At 39.3% G+C, this 17,729-nt stretch overlaps 1 protein-coding gene across 1 annotated transcript; it reads left to right on the forward strand.

Moving 5' to 3' along the window:
• On the forward strand, nt 1–7,837 carry gvin1l2 (GTPase, very large interferon inducible 1-like 2). The gene is made up of 3 exons (XM_085380958.1): nt 1–86; nt 2,311–7,213; nt 7,302–7,837. Exons 1-3 carry the CDS (start codon nt 44–46, stop codon nt 7,444–7,446), a joined length of 5,091 nt encoding a protein of 1,696 aa, XP_085237084.1. The 5' UTR covers nt 1–43; the 3' UTR covers nt 7,447–7,837.
• Nucleotides 7,838–17,729: the final 9,892 nt, after the last annotated feature.

Consider the following 17,729-nt stretch of genomic DNA (forward strand, 5'->3'; position numbering starts at 1 on the left):
CTCATTTAAAAGAGAGCAGAGAGCAGCCTCATCAGTTTCAATCATGTCGCTCAAGCGTCATAAAAGACTGAGCAGCAAGAAGAAAAGTATGTTTCCTTTTTGTTCTTCTGTTTTGTTTGTCTGGGGTTTGTGCATCATTATCATGCGTTTCATTCTGAACATTGTTTTTCATACTTACAATACTTGAACATGCTGTGGGTATTGTGTAGCTATATTGAAAGTCAGTGAGTGAGCACAATCGCCAAAGAAATGCCTATGTTCTACAAAGACTTTTTTTTGTAACTACACTACTGAACTCAGTCACGTGTCATTCGCTGACATGATGTCAGGTCCCCCTTGAAAATTAGATTTAAATCTCATTGAGATTTTTACCTGGTTAAACAAAGGACTAGTTTCTTTGTATTTTGATTGGAAAATGGCAAACGGGTGCAATGATTTATTAAAAAATATGCACACTTACATGGAAAAGCAGCATATAAGGTAAAAATAGACTTTGTACACTTCTGATTAGTTTGAAAGTCAATGTTCGGAATGACTGCCTTTAGTGTTCAAAAACAGCTTGAACTCTCTTAGGCAAGTGTTTTTGTAATTTTTTGAAGAAGTCATCAGGAATAGATCTCCAGGATTCCTGCCCTCCAGTTTCTTCAGTTTTCTTTTATGTACATCATGCTGAGATATGACAAGTGTTGAGTTATTATAGCATGTTGGGAATTATCTTGTTGGTACAAAAATAACATTTATGCCTGCCAATATTTTAGTTTCAGGTAAAATATTGGAACAGATGATTATCATTTTGTAAACATTCTCCTAGTAACAAAATGTCTAAAGATATCATGAAATTGAATCTTTGCTAAGTTGTCTGTTATGTATAAAACAGCACTTGAATTAGTTGCTCTTTTATGCTTGAATGATTCATAGGTCATTGTTAAGTGGCTAACACACAAACAAATCATTCCTTTGAAAATGGTAAAGGACAAGGACAGGACTGAAAATAAGTGGAAAAGCAGTCAATGTCCAAAGAAAACCCTTGAAGTACCTTCAGAAAGCCTGGACAAGTATTGCTCAAGACAGCTTAAAAATTTAAGTGTGGTTTCTTGGAAGAAAATGTAAAGAAACGAAGGATGACACAAGACTTTTGCCCAATACTGTGCATAATCTTGTGTTTTGATGTAAATAACCAGAGCCCTCTTGAGTAAAATTTAAATTAATAAGAATGCATACCTCTTATGACAATTATTATGAGTCCCACAAACAGACATAAAAGTATTAGTACAGTCTGATAACCTTTGGTAACCACATTTGGTGACCTAAAATAGTATGGGGCTACAATGATTTTGGAGATACTGTTGCAAAAAACTCATGGCTCAAGAGTTGGCAGTTCGTCCTGTAATCGGAAGGTTGCTGGTTCGAGCCCTAGCTTGGACAGTTTCGGTCGTTGTGTCCTTGGGCAAGACACTTCACCTACCGCCTACTGGTGTTGGCCAGAGGGGCCGATGGCGCGATATGGCAGCCTCGCTTCTGTCAGTCTGCCCCAGGGCAGCTGTGGCTACAACTGTAGCTGCCTCCACCAGTGTGTGAATGTGAGAGTGAATGAATAGTGGAATTGTAAAGCGCTTTGAGGGTCTCGAAAAGCGCTATATAAATGCGAAAAATAATAATAATAATAATAATAATAATAATAATAATAAAAAACTGTTATTGAACCCTCATTTTTTCTCAGTTGCCAAAGTTAAATGGTGCTCATAACAAACATAATAATTTGAAAAAGAATCTGTCAAGTTTTATCTTCAGAGGTATGATTAAAAGCTGTCTTACATTAACGTGAGTTCTGACTGTTGCAGGAAGGCTCCTATTGTTCAGACTTTGCAAACAATATGAGCTAAAATTTACTGGGTAGGAGTTAATGTGCTATTATAAAAAGCACAGCATTTTTTTTCCAATATGTTTAGTTAATAATGATAATTGGCTTTTTGTTTGCAAGTGTAATTTCTGATGTTAATTGCACCAAGGGATGCCAAGTTTACGGATAACACTGTTTTTCTGTTTTCAAGCTCAAATGAAATGAAAAGTGAGATTGAAGGATAATGTTCTTTTCCTGTTAAAAGAAAAGAAAACAATAAAAATAAATGTAAAGAACTTAAAATTAAATAGAAATAAAAGCAAAAAAGAAGAGCATTTGCACAGTACTTGAAATTTTTGTGTAATTGGACTAGTTTTTTGTAGCTATTTTCTGTCTTACTTATTTTATCAAAGTCTGTGTCACACTTAAATGGATAAAGCTGTGTTTTTGGGTTGTTTTTTTTAAACTAGAATCTCCAAAGGATAATCTCCAGGCAGAGGTTCTGCATGAGCTCGGCTTGGAGGCCTACCAGGCTATACCACTGGATGTCTCATCAATGCTAGACATTATTACTTGGACTCTGGGGAACCAATCTCCTCTAGAACCCTCTGATCTACCAAAAGCTTTCCTCCAGTCCCTTTGGCTGCTCAGGAAAGATGCCCGGACTCCTTGGTGTGAGTCTCTTCATAATCTTGTTACAAACGATGACAACAATTCTACCGGGAAGGTGCTCAGTAGTTTTAAAGGAGATAGCCAGGGTGCCATCAACCCGCTTGATCTAATCACAGCTGTCTATATGTCTGCTAGTACTTTCCTTCAGCAAGAGATCTCCAAACGGATGATGCAGTGCCAATTTTCTATACCACTGGTCCTTCCAAACAAAGATCCGGAAGAGCCTAGTTGCTTCCTTCTTTGGCCTTTAAGAGGGATTGTGGGCCAGTGGAGATCTCACCCCCTAAATAAATACAGGCGAATCCAAGAGGGGGATTTGGCAACCACATGCATGCCATTAGTTTCATTTGTCAGGCTTGGTTGTTGCAGTGTGTCCAAGTCACAGGTGCTAAACCATATGTTACGTGGAGTCACATCTTCCTGTCAGACATTTCTCCACAGGGGGATGGAAGGAGGGCAGCTGCCCAAAAGGCTTTCGGGTGGCCTGGTAGAAATTGGATGGCATCTACCCACTGGAGATAGCACCAAAGATGTCTTCCCAGTCCCTTTGGTCTTCTCCAACCTGCGGGGTGATGCCAGTGCGCATGAGAAATGCCTTACCTTTTTATGCAAGGCATCTTCAGCTATAGTTGTTTTCTGTGGAAATCTTAAGGAGAAGGAAAAACTACTTCTTGCTTCCTGTAAGGATACCAACAGCAAACTAATACTCATTGACCTTTTAGACACTGAGAGAAATGGGAGCAGAGTTGTTGGTTTTGTTGATGAGAACCTTGAAAAGTACATGGGGCTTCCCGAAGAATCTGTGATTCAGGGCAGAGGTCTGAGTGAGGATGCACTGGCTAGTAAGCTATGTGATACTCTAAAACATCTGCTACCAGACAGACTGAAACTTATTACGCTTGAGGAAGCAGCACAATTTGCGGCGGATATAGGCCTAAATGTGGACGAAGGACCCATTTGTCAAAAAGCCATGGCCTCAGTGGAGGAAGTGTTGAAGGGTTTAGATGAGGGGTCTGATGAATATAGGCGTAAACAGCTTCCTCTGCAGGGGCCTTTGTGGAGCAAATTAGCAGAGCTAGAAAAAGCAGAGAGTAAGCAGAGAAAAGAAAGAACAGAAATTGACCCCCAGCTACAAAAAGAAAAGAATGACATTATGGCTGAGTTGAGGAGCTACAAAATGACCCCAGCTATGAAGATCTTTACAGATGCTCTCTTTACCAAAGATAAAGTGAAGAGAGCTTACTTTCTTAGCTGGCTCACTCTAAGACTTAAGAAAACTACAAAACAAAACAAGACGAAAGATCTGCTCACAAATCTACAGACAGTAAAGAAAGAAAGCATGCTGGTAGATTTGGATAAGCTTGAACAAAGAGTCAAAGACACCCCTGGAGACACTGGTTCAATATTTCAAGAGGGAACAGAAATACAATCTGCAGGTCTAAATTTGCAACTTTCTGAGCAACAGTCTGAAGGAAGCCATCAACTGAAGGTCTCAGAATCCAAAGAAAAGACCACAGAACCACTGTCACAACAGACAGACCATCAACATGACGCAAACATGGCGCAGGAGATATCCATCACTTTAAATGAAAAAGAAAATGAATTAAATTCGGCCTCTGAAGACCAAAGCTGTCTTTTAGAGTCAGGAGAAAATAGCACGTTGCGCTTCAAAGAGAAAAAACCAAATGAATCAGAGCTAACACTCACTACGGACAATTCAACTTCTGGCACGCAACAAATGAGCCTTGATGATTGTGCTGATCCCTCTTATGAACCTGATACATGCGCATTAGGTCCTGAGCACTTTCTGCGTGAGATAGGGCTAATCTTTGAGCTAGCATACATCAGCCCCAGCAGCGGAAGCCAAAATGTGTTACGTCTCCCTAGCTTAGCTACAGATCTTCTTCTTTATGGGATTCCACTTGAACTAATGGATGGAGATGCCTCAAATATCCCCATCCAGTGGCTGGGCTGTGTCTTTGGAGAGCTCAAACGTCGCCTACCACAAGAACAGTGTAGGACAAGAGTGCTGACAAATCTTGGCAACTATAATGCAAGGAATGCAGAGATTCTTTCTGCATTATTTGGAGTGAAATTCCCTGAATGGAAGAAACAAACTTCAAGAGGGGTGTACATGGCTGCCCTGTGTCTTCCTGAAAACCTCAGAAAGGACATGAAGTGTGATGTTTTGTTGCTAATTGAGGTCAGAGGTCTCTGCTCAGTCTCACTGGACAGCAAAAGAAATATACTGGGCAATGACAATGAAATGGCTACCTTTGCAACAGGACTGAGTGACTTTTTAATGCACAGCATGTCTTCACACCCTGGTTCTGATTTTGAAACAAACCTCAGTGTCAGAGTCAATGCTCTCCTGCGAATCAAAGAATATGGCTCCATGCCATTTTGCCAATTCTTTGTCCAGAACGAAAACGTAAATAGCAAATTACAAGCGTCACAATTAAGGTACGTTTCTCAGGTGCTTTTGCAAACTAGCAATATTGATAAAGATGGAAAGACCACAAGCTGCACAGTCTCTGTCAAAGGACCATGGAACAAAATGTCCCTCTCTGAACCAGTTGATACAGATTATAGTGGGGATGTTTTAAAGTTTAAAGAAATCCTTTTTGAAGCATTGAAGAGGAGTGCCGCTAAGGCAGAAGCCCCAGTTTTGCCTGAATTTATGAGGCGTTTGTGTTCTGTTTGGGATGCGATCAAAGAGGAATCATTCTCCATTGGTCTCCAAAACACTGATATAGCTTTGGCATTTTCTTTGTTGTGCACAGAATTTTTCTACTGGGAAAACAATTTACTGGATAACATGAAAAGTTGGCTAACGGGTGCAACAAAAAAAAACTTTACCACAAAGGGAGAAGCTTTGGATGCATCTATTCAAAATGACCTTCTCAGTGAGTTAAAGAAGGAAGCCAGTGAGGAAGTCAAAGCAGAGGTGAACAAACTCAGGTCAATAGCAGAGACATATGTGATGAAAGAGGAAACTCTCAAAATGAGATCTGACAAATTCATGCCAATCCTAATGAGCAATATTGACAACCTACAGGACAGAGTAACTGAAGAGATAACAGAAAGGTTGGAGGCAGTCTATGAGAGCCATTACTCTTCCACACAGCTTAAAAAATTTAAAGCATTACTGGGAGAAGAGCAAGAATCCAAGGTAGATGCACTAGTAGAAAAAAGCAAGACAACAAAAATTCTTCTGCAAGATGCAGAGATAGAGGATGAATTTGAGGCTGTGTGGGATAAGATATTGTCCAACTTTGAATTCAGGCCTTCAGAAACAGAAGATATAACTCCAAGAGTAGAAGATATTCTGAGACAGAATCTAATCAGCCGTGGCCTCCAGAAACACATGAAAAAGCTTGAAATGATTGGCCAGAACCAGAACTCTGACTTCCAAGTTTGCGATGAGCATTTTGGATACCGCAGCAGATTAAAGCAAATGTTTGAAGACAACAACAAACAACACAAGGTAGAAGCTCAGCAGGTAGCAAACAATATCATAGAGGAATGCAAACAGTATATAGCAGATAAGTGTAACAAACCAGCAGATTTCTCTGACGGTTACATTACAGAGCTGTTACAAAATGTTGAAAAATCTTTAAATGAAAAATCTGTGGAAACTAGATCAGCTTTTGAAGTGGATCTAAAAGTATATCTCTGTAATGCTTCTTGCCAAGACTTTCAAAACCTGCATAACCGCTATGCCAAAGACGCAGAACTTTTGACATGTATCACTAAAAGAAAAAGTATGGACTTGGCCGAGTTTATCTATGACTTCAGGAAAAGAGACCAGTGTCAAAGGATGGCCCAAGCATTCATCTCCATGGTCATCAAGCCCACAGTCTTGGATTACATCAACAGACCCCTGGGGATATCTATTGCAGAGGAGATCCAAAGGAAAGCTCAGCAGTATCACTCCTCACAGGCCTTCCACCAAAGCTTGCTGGAAGAGATGATTAAAGAAGATCAATTTGAAGTCTTCCTGGAATATCTGCTCTTCTATGACAACTTCAGACTCAGGAAGATCCAGGAAACAGTGACAGCTCACCTCACTGAATCAACCAACCTGGGACAATGGAGGCATCAGAGACTCTGTGAGATTGTAGGAAAAATTGAAGAAGCAGTGAACGAATCCACAGAAGGTATCAGTGGAGTCCTGAATGATACAAAGCCACTGCTGGAGAGAGTGTGTCTCACTTTAGAGAAAGGGGATGTTAATGTGATCAGGACCTGTCTGACTGGACCCCTGTTTAGCATCACTGTAGAATGGAACCGTTTTGCTAAATGTTTACTGGAGTCAGTGGCTGCAATGCAGATGGACCTTGATCAAGAGTTCTCCAAAAATGTGGATACCACCCAATTTCTTAACTGTCTTCCAGTTCAGCCCCAAGACTACCTCTTCAAAAAAGTGAAAGGCTGTGACAAGCAATGTCCTCTCTGCAGAGCCCCGTGTGAGGAGGAGGATATGGGGCATGAGGGTCACAATGCCTTGCTCCATCGACCTAAAGGCATGCAGCCTTATGCCTCTAGTTCTGTATCCTGCATCAGTTGCCCTGAAAGCATGAGCGAGGACAAGGACACACATGATACATCCACAACAAGCAGTGTTCTCCATTCACTTTACCCAGACTGGAGCTTCTCTCCTGACAACACAAACAGCTCAAAGGCCAGTGATTACTGGAGGTACTGTGTGACTTAAACACTCTTTATTGTAGAAATGACAGTATTAGATTAAATTTAATTTATTAAATGAACAAATTCTTTGTTACAGGTATGTGCTGGTGAAGTTCAATGAGAGGTTTGCACAGGAGTTTAAACGAGAGCCGACAAAGATTCCTGAGGAATGGAGGAAAATCACTCAGGAACAGGCCTTAAACAGTCTGAAGGAGGTGTTCCTCACCAGAACGAGTGTTTAAAATACTGCATTCAGTTCAGCTAAGAAAGAACATTTGTTCATATGTGAAAAACCATAATTCAACCATGGAATTTAGATCCTGGGTTTTAAGGTTTCCCACCTGATTTGAAATAGATGCAGAAGAAGGACTGCTCTGTGCTGAATGTTATTTATTGTTTTTAACAGGTTCACCTCAATATTACTTTAAAAAAAATACACTTTGAAATATATATATAATATTGTAAATAGCATTTCTGTATAAACATTATAACAACAGGAAAACACTTTTTAATTTTTTTTTCATTATTTTGAAAAGGAAGCACATTATTAATGTACTTTTATAACATATAAAATCATCAACATAAATCAAATATATTTTCCATTATTACTTTTTTTATCCTATATTTTGAAGTATAAAAATAATATGCAGATATGTCAATTATGATGTCACACCACAGTGAAGCGTAACTGACAAAAGTCTAACTTGTGAAATGACATGTAAAATTAAACTAAAAATTAAAAACAATTAATGTCTCTTTGGTAGCACCTGCTGATATTTGCTCAATTTAGTCATGTGCATCCCATAAGTAGATTCCTCCATCTGAATTTTAAAATATTTTGTCACCTGGTAAAGTGTTAGCAGGTGAAAGTTTACAAGCACTATATCTCAAAGGCTGCATACACTATCTCTTTGTCTGGAAGCACATGGAGAAGCTCTAATGACACTAATGTTTGCAACTTCCTTCTTGGCTATTCAAGAAAAAACGTGTAGTACACACCCTACTGTTTATCAGTAACATGAATCACAAGGGGAAAATTGTATGGAGAGATAAGTGAAATGGTGAGATCCACAAGAGGGCAATATAGGATGGAGGAATCCAATCTGAGATTTAAACAATTTTCACAATGTTTTGGTTCAAACTTTAAAACCTGGGAATCCAACAACATATTTCATTCTTAATTTTACATACCTGCTGCATATTCTCCTCAATACATTGTAAAGAATGTGTGGTGATGACCACTACAGTCTGGGATTTGAAGTGGGCTGTCTGTAACAGCTTTCCTGCACCTTCAGCTAAATCAGATAGAAAGGTTAATGCATGATATTGTTAATGTATATACACCCTCAAGCCATGTTTTTTTTTCTCCTCGTTCCTGCGATGCATTCAAGGCGCAGACATAATGCAAGTAACTAGCCCTGCAGAAGATGAGCAAGCATAAACAGGGCACCTTTTTTTTTTGAGTGGGAGGTAATTTCATTTTTTTCAAGCAGCTCAACAAATATCACCAAACAGACAATTCTTTCTGCACAGTTTGTCACAAAAAGTGTCTGCTAGTTAGCTAAATGCACCGTATTTCTCAGGGAGAGTGAGATGGACTCTGAGAGATGGAGAAAGGTGTAAGATTGGGATAGTAGCGGGAGATTAGAGATTATTTTTAATAACACTGACTGCTCAGCAAGTGACATTTGCTAAACTAGAAATTTAGGAATTGTGTCCTAAATCATTTCACACAATTTTTCTGTTAATCAAACAGGAGGAAAGTACTGTGGGCATAGTAAGCAGTTTGGGACAGTAAAGTGCAATTTAACTGGCTAGTTTGCAATGTTGCAGTCAAGTTCCCAGTGATTCACTATATACTGGACTCCATAGCAGACATGTTTATGGTCAGTGTTAGGTTACATCAAGGGTAGCAGACACCAATTTATATTTAAGGTGATGATGCTGATGAGTTTCATGCACCTACAGCTTTTATACTAACGCCATAGTGTCTAAGGGTTGTAAATCAGCTATACAGCCCATGAAACATCTGCTTATATCTTGCTGAATTCTGGCTGATCCCACAAATACCAGTGAATAACAGAGTAGCAGCACATGTTAGCTAATCATAGCCTCACAAAATAAATTATTGTGTGACTTATTTATAAGTGATTCTTTTCACCTGATTTTGGGGTTCCCCCACCTGGCACCCACTTTAAACTGTGCCTATAGCCATATGAAAAAGAAAAAAAAAGCTAAGTACACCTTTGCTACTTCCATAGGTATTAATTAGGTAAGTAGCAGTCGGGTGCCTTTAATCAAATCAGCTGATCATCAAGTAGGACCGCCTCCATAGAAGCAGAGGTTTTGGCAGTTTGCATAATCAGTTGTGTGTTAACACAATGCTACAGTCTTCACAGGAATGAACATTCCAGCAAATTCAGCCCAAGATGAGACCACACAATGCTCAGAGAAATTGCAAAACACCCAAGTGCAACATCTCAGACTCTAAACATGCTAACTGAGGGCTGTAATGTAAAGTTCATTAAGTTTGCAAAGTTGCACCTAAACAAACCACAAGATTTCTTGAACAAGTAAAGTAAGTAAAAATATTATTTATATAGCACCTTTCAAGATAAAAATCACAAAGTGCTTCACAGAAGCTAAAACCTAAAAATAAAAATCAACTAAAAGCAAGTTTAAAAAGATGGGTTTTTAGCTGTTTTTTAAAAGCGACCACTGAGTCCACAGATCTCAGGCTCAAAGGGAGAGAGTTCCACAATCTGGGGGCCACAGTTCCAAAAGCTTTGTCGCCTTTTGTTTTCAGCCTCGTGTGCTGGACAGCAAGCAAGCCCTGGTCACATGACCTCAGGGACCTGCTGGGAATGTATGGATGCAAAAGTTCACTTATATATGTTGGTGCTTGTCCATGCAGGGCCCTGAAAGTCAAGGTCAAAACCTTAAACTGGATCCTGAATTTAACGGGGAGCCAGTGCAGCTGAATCAGCAGGGGTGTGACATGGGAAAACTTGGAGGACTTGGTCAGAAGCTTTGCAGAAGCATTCTGAACAACTTGCAGACGATCCAAAGAGGCTTTACATAAACAAGTAAACAAAGAATTACAGTAGTCCAGACGAGATGAAACAAATGCATGAATGACAATTTCTAATTCGGAGCGCGATACAATGGGACTCAGCTTAGCAATGTTTCTCAAATGATAAAAACAGGAGCGAACCAAAGATTTTACATGGGCATCCGAAGTCAGAGCTGAGTCAATACTAACACCAAGGCTCCTGATAGACGGTTTTGCAAATGTAGCAAGTGGACCCAAGTTTTCCATAACACTAGGTACAAAAGTTTTAGGAGCACAAACAAGAACTTCAGTCTTCTCCTCATTTAGTTGAAGAAAGTTTCCAGCCATCCAACATCTAATGGACCTCCTTTGCATGTGACAAATAAAGAACCTTGAACCTTGAACCTTTGGACAGATGAGACCAAAGTGGAGATGTCTGGCTCTAACAAACAGGTTTGACAAAACCAAACACAGAATAACAGCACAACCACAAACTGTCCAAACTGTCAAGCACGTTGGTGGAGGGATGATTATTTGGGCCCATTTTAATGCCGCAGGACTCAAGGACACCTTGCAGATACCAAAGTGTTCTCGAGTTAGGCAGATGTCAGATGGTCTCATCTGTCTGAGAGCTAAACCTTGGTTAAAATTAATCAACAATCATTGTCTAGCCACGGGACAATAATGTTGATTAAATGGTTGCAATGGTCCATTCAAAGAGCAGACCACAACCCTGTGATGTGCTGCCTGCAAACCTCTGAAACGACACTGTAAAGACGAGCGCATCAGAACCCTGTTAGAAACAGATTAGCTGATACAGGGAAAGGTTTCTTTTTCATATGCTGTACATCTGTATACATTTAGGTGTAGCACAGATGAAGTAATTTTCACATTTCACTAATTATTCCCCAACTTCTTTAAATGTCAAAATTGTTTCATCCTTGAATAAAAACACAGCTGATTTTTTTCACTCACACTTAGCATATACAAATATCATAACACCCACATGCAACAGCATGAACAATATTCTCAGTTATGGCATCAATTAATGGATTTTCATAAAAAGCCAACTCTGTGTGGATTTATAATACACACAGATACCTAGCAAGGGACCATAATCTAAACTCTCTTTTCATGCAAATTATTTACAGCAGACATATAAACATCCAACTGCCATCATGGTTTATTTTTGCCAGTGAATGACCTCCTCCAGCTGTGCCTGTTTGATGAATAATCACAGTATGGTCTGATCTGCCTTGCAGCCAGATGGAGAAAACAAAGATTTACACTCAGCTGCCTGCCAAACGCAGCACATTTGTAGACCAGCAGGAGAACTTTTTTCTGTTCTACCTGCCAGATCGATTAAGCCTTCTGTTTGGTGTCTTGTCAAACCCAGAAGGAACTAAACAAAACCAGGATTTAAAATTTCCCCTAGATGTGCCTTATCTAGCATGATCCAAATGGATAAAGGGACAACATCTGAGGAGGCTGAGATAATAGAAAAGGTAATAAAGGAGAATCCAAATCAGACACATAAATAATTAGGCACATATAGTAAATGGTAACAAGCCCGAGGGAATTGCAAATAATTTGGTGGGGGGGGTGGGGGGGGGGGGGGGGTGGAGTTGTGTGTGAAGCTTTTTTTTCTCCATATATATTTCAGCAATACAGATCTGCAGCGAGGGCGAGTTTGAAGAGAGAGAGAGAAAGCAGACCTCACTGTGGCTTACAGATTTATATCTTACATCATCCAAACAGTGCTGAAAATTCTTAGTGGAAGCTTGCTTTAGCCATTTTAAATCCCTGTTTGCACATACACACATAAACAGGAAAAGGGAGGTACACACAAACATCCAGAGATGATGGAGTGAAAACTGAGCATACACTAAGGACTACAAAGCAACCCATCTTATTTTCCAATCTGCAATTTATTTGTGTTAAAGGAATAAGGTTGTGTAATGCTGTTTCACTTAATTCTTACAAACTACCTGTTAAGTCATTTGTGTTATATGCTTTTAAAGTATAATGGCTAGTAGCAAGGTGCATAATCTAGGGCTTATTAACAATACTGTTGTTCTTGTTAACACTTGCAAAAGCTTTGATGTGGAACTTAGAGTTATCTTAACTGCCACACTGACACCTCAAATAGGTTAAGAAGTGACATCGATATGAGGCCTCTCATGGTGTTGATGGGGCTGACAGATTTTCACCCTTGACTTTGTTGCAAATAGCTGTCTGACAACTGTGACCGCAAACTGCCTGTGACACACAGGTTTTAACCTTTTTAGTCAACAGTGACCAGACTAACTGATGACAGAACAGTGTCTACCAACCTGAGAATAGCAATGACAAAAGTAGCAGCCAGCTGATTTTTTACACTAAACTGAAAATAAATGAAAACAAATGTGGCCTGAAAAATTGTCACCGCCATTACACAAAGCATTGTAGCAGTATGCCGAATCTGTGTATTTCTGTCATGGATAGCCATGTAAAGCAAGCAGGATAGGACCTAAACAGGGTTTCACTGGTAAAAATAAATTCAAACTCAGCCTTAGTGATGGAACAGAGAAATTACAAGCTAAACTGGAACTTACAGGAAACTAAACACACAGCCATGAGGGAGATCACAACACTGGACAAAGGGAAACAGAGGCCTTGAATACACAAGGGCTGTATCCCAATTCAGGGTCTACAGCCTTAAAGGCCGCATTTTAAGGCCGATTACGTCACAGTGGCACGCCGAAGGCTGTCCCAATTCAAAGGCTGCTCGAAATGTGGCCCTCAAATGCGTCCTTCATTTCCCTGAATTTTAAGGCTGTGGCAGTGTAGACTTCGTGGCCCAACATATCCCACAATTCATAGCGCGGCAGTCGGTGTGGATAATTTTGCCGCAGACGGCAGAAGCGGAGCGGCCGAAGAGTAAACTGTGAAAAGTAAGTACTAAATATTATGTCACTTATTTATGTGCAAATGTTTAATAATGAGGAACATTAAAACATTACTGTTGGCCACATGTCGGCAAACTTATTTGCTATTAGCGATGTTTGTACGTTCAGCTTTTACTTGCTTTCAAAGCCTTTAAAATATAATAATACAATAGTCGACCTTAATCTTACAGCGAATGTGATGATTTTGTGGATAATTAAAGTCAGTCATATATCCACAAACACAACAAGCTGAAAGTCAGTGATGCTGCTCGGTTTGTAGTCCTGAATATCACGGCACAAGCAGGATTCACTGCACTGTTAATGTTAGCTATGTTATATTGCTGCCTCTGTCCGGTGGTGTCGAGCCAAACGGACTTTAACGTGCGTTTGAACGAGCTGATGGTTCACTCGTTAAGCTGAAAGAAAGATGCTTTAATCGCAGGAGTCACGCATGTGTCCACTGCACCATCTGGGAACTCTTCTTGTTTAGCACTCGTAATAACACAAACACTAAATCCTCCTGTTTTGTAGCAGTGTATACACCTGAGACTGTCACCTGTCTGTCTGTCTGTCCTGCACTCTCTCTCTGTTTCTTTCTCTCTGATTGTGGAATAAAAGTATGAACGTTACAAGTAACGCGTTACTGCCCATCTCTGGTAATAACTAATAATGATTAATATAATAACTATAATATTGGCCATCTCATATTTACACTGACTTTAGTCTCATGAACAACATTAACTATTTGTTTTTTACTAGCTAATCTTAAATGACTGTTCAGTACAGATATGAAGCCCAACAATCATGTTTTACAGTCCTGTGGTCACAGCCTCAGATACTTATTAAATCACACAAAGCTCGTGTAGAAACAAACAAACAAATGAACAAAACATGTTCTCCTTCATTTCTGTCAACCACACGTTTCCAGCTATCATGGTTGCTAGGCAACCTGGGCAGTGCAACGGAGGCTAGACCGTCCCATTTCACAAGCCTCACACTTCCGGCCTTAGCGGTCTTTGAGTATGCGGCCCTTGAGGACCGTTGAGGCTGCGTACTTTAAGGCTGCAGACCCTGAATTGGGATACAGCCAAGGAATGATGAGGGAACAGGAAGTACACAGGCAACACAGCTGAGACAAATTAGACAGACTTGACAGGGGAAGTAGAACTAAACACACTGAACATGGAACATAAGACTTTCACAATAAAACAGGAAAAATATGGAACACAAAGCTGATACATGCACTTGACACAGGAGTGGAAGAAAGGCAGACAAGAGAGGGAGCACATGACAGACATGATGGGCTGGGGAAACATGGATAAACATGGTACAAGGAAGGGAACATGGGAACAGAAAAGGGAAACAAGACACAAGAACACACAGAGAAACTCAAGACAGACTAACCTAAAGACTGCTAATGAAACTAAAACATAAACCATAATAATATAAAATGACAGCAAAACACAAACACTCTGAATACTCCGAAGCATCCAAAATTTGTGCATGTTCTAAAGGTCAAACGAAGGTCAAAGCACAATTAAAATATCTGCAGTCTCACATTATTTTAAATGCAATAATGATGGCCAGCTTGTTGCACTTACAAAGCAATAAGGCACTACAAGGCAGTTCCAGCGTCAGTCAAAAATGGCCAGTGTGATAAGGCATTAGCTTTGTGTCCTTGTAAATGAGAGCTCCCATCCAGCTACTGCCATCCCAGATAAGAGTAAACAGCAGCAAATAGTGCCTGAGCTAACAAAAGCAACAGTTCTCAAACACAATCCAACTATGATATTCTCATTTGTCCTTGCAGGTCACTGCTCATTCTGTCCCCAAGCCTCCAGCATTGACTTGTTTTAAGACAAAATCAGCAGGAGGCAACATTAATTTATAGGCAGTGGGCTATCAGTAATAATAATGATGGGCAAACAGTCCTATTTGGTGCAGTCTAACAAACCACAAGAGTTATGTGTTAAAATCTCTTTCCCTGATGCATATCTGTAGTGCTTCTTCAGTGGAGTGTGAATACAGACATACAGAGTTCAGAACCGAGACAGGTCATGAAAGACAATTTTATCTGCCATGACTGTTTGTTACAAAACGTGTCCTCAAGGGGAACTGAATCGAAATTAGACTGTCCGTGACATTTAGCAAGGCAGACATGCTTCACTGCTACACCCTCGAAACATCGTACTTCAGCGGCAAGGTAGCTGTAAATGTGAAAATCAGCATTTATCTCTTGAGCAGGGATCTCATTTTTCTATGAAATGCTGCTTTACCTATGTGTTTCCCACGTTTCAACAAATTTTCCAAAATCATGATATTTAGTTTAAAAATACACCTACAAATTATGTAAAACAACACATTAAAAGAGATTCTCAACCATGGTCAGCTTTTATACTCGGGGACCACTGTCACATTTCAAATGTTTGAGAAGGAAGTTTAATTGAAAAGTGATTTCACCATCAATCTTCCCAAGTGGCTTTATTTAAATAATTGCGTGAAGCCCAGTCTAACATACTGCAGTTCAACAGCACTTTTTAAACTTCCACAAAGAGCTTCACAATGTCTTTCTCTTTCAGCACACACACATTTCACACAGACACCATTATCAACCAAGTTGTCATGCGAGGCACACACACTTCCTGGTGGGGACAATTTGGTGTCAATTTAGTGTCTCCCTGTAGCACACTTTGTCATGAGTAAAGTACAGGGAGTACAAAGTGCTAAACATAAACCCATCAGACAAAACAACTACAAGAAAACCACCACAGTACTTAACAAAACACAGCAGCAATTCAAAGAAACATACCCCCCCCAAAAAAAAAAAATTGTTATACCACAAGAACACAAAACATAACAACAAAAAAAAACAACTTTTGGAAAGTTCTCAGTGGTGAACGACCACTTCCTGTCTCATGACACAATCCCACAGTCGCATATGCACAGTACTCGGCTGACTTCCTCTTAAACTAAAGGAAAGTTTTTTAGTGTCTTACGTTGAAAATAGGGCAGAATGGTTAGCACATTCTTTTCTTTCATCCTCTCATAATTAGCTTATATGATACACAAATGAAAACAACGGGAAGTGACATCAGCCCGTCCAATCACAGGAATATGTCCTCTTTATTTCTGCAAAGCGCAGCGTCATGTTAGGAAAAATGTTCAGTTTTATATTTGAGTGCATTTAAGTCTTTTTTTCCCTTCGCCCTTGTTGTGCTTTCACTTTTGTATTTTTTTTTATCTATTAGGTTACCTGAAGTAATGCTATTTTGTTTTGTTGTCGTGTTTTCTGTGCTTTCTTTCTCCTAAATAATGTCAGAGTTCCTCCACAGTTCCTACTGAAAAGAAGACTTTACTTTGAGAAGTTCAAATCTGTTCCAGTGTCACTACAGATGTAACATTAACAGATGCATTCATATTAAGAGTATACTGTTCAGGGCAATAACTACATTTCAATTTTATACAAATTGCAAATCCCGGGATTATATTACAGCTTGTATTTAAGAAAGTTTAGATGTACATTTTCTCACTTACACTTTTCTAGGCTATACAGTGCAATCTGAGTACTTTCCCCTACTTACTATTGCAAGGTTAAATCTTGTTAATATATGATTGATTCAGCAATATCTTAACTGGTGTTCAGTATACTGATACTTCAACTACATTCATATTGGGATAGTGATTTAAGTATTTTCTTTTGCCATTTCTGTGTAGTTAACTTCCAAAATAAAACCATTTTGAGCCATAAAAGAAAAATAATGATTATTGCTTTCCTACTGTAATTGCACTCCCATTTTCTTTCTTCCTGACCACTGCGCAAGCATGCTGAGTCAATGCATTCATCAGCCCGCCAATGTCACATACTTGACCTTTTTGTAGGGAAGTGCAAGGACAACTTCATCGAGAATAAACCTCGATGAATAAATGAATAAATCTCTGCTAAAGGAATAAAGACAGTGGACATACTTGAGCAAATACATGACACTTATTTTACCGATGCGTGAATTGTTGTATTAATATTATTCATCTATTCATTTTCTTAACCTCTCAGCCAATACAAGGTTGGACTAGACTGGCACATAAGCCACCTGACATTGCACTATAGGCAGGTTACACCATAGGCAGGTCATCAATGGATCACGTGCTCAACCATCTCCATCTACTTCATTTACGGCAAAGTGACTGAATTACTTTGAACAAATCAATTAACAACATTTAAAATTAACAACATTGTCTATCTTTTTTCACAGAGCTGAGAAGCAGAAAACATTATTATAATTAGACAAATCCACATGTCCTAAAGCTAAACTTGTTATATAGGCTAGCAAAGTTTACTGTATACACACAATGAATTTTACATGTGTATACAATCCTTGACACATCAATATGGCTCTACAACGATAACAATAATATTTATATTTATAACAAGGTGCAATAATAATTAATGTGCAATAATAACAGTGTGCAATACACATACACTTATTCTTCTTTTTTATACTAAGTTAATATACTGTGTTGTGTTGTTTGTTACGTTGTGATGTGTCAT

This window comes from Rhamphochromis longiceps, linkage group LG14, assembly GCF_057381845.1.
Source record: "Rhamphochromis longiceps isolate RC_006_pf linkage group LG14, R_longiceps_female_GT1.1, whole genome shotgun sequence".
Lineage (NCBI taxonomy): Eukaryota > Metazoa > Chordata > Actinopteri > Cichliformes > Cichlidae > Rhamphochromis > Rhamphochromis longiceps.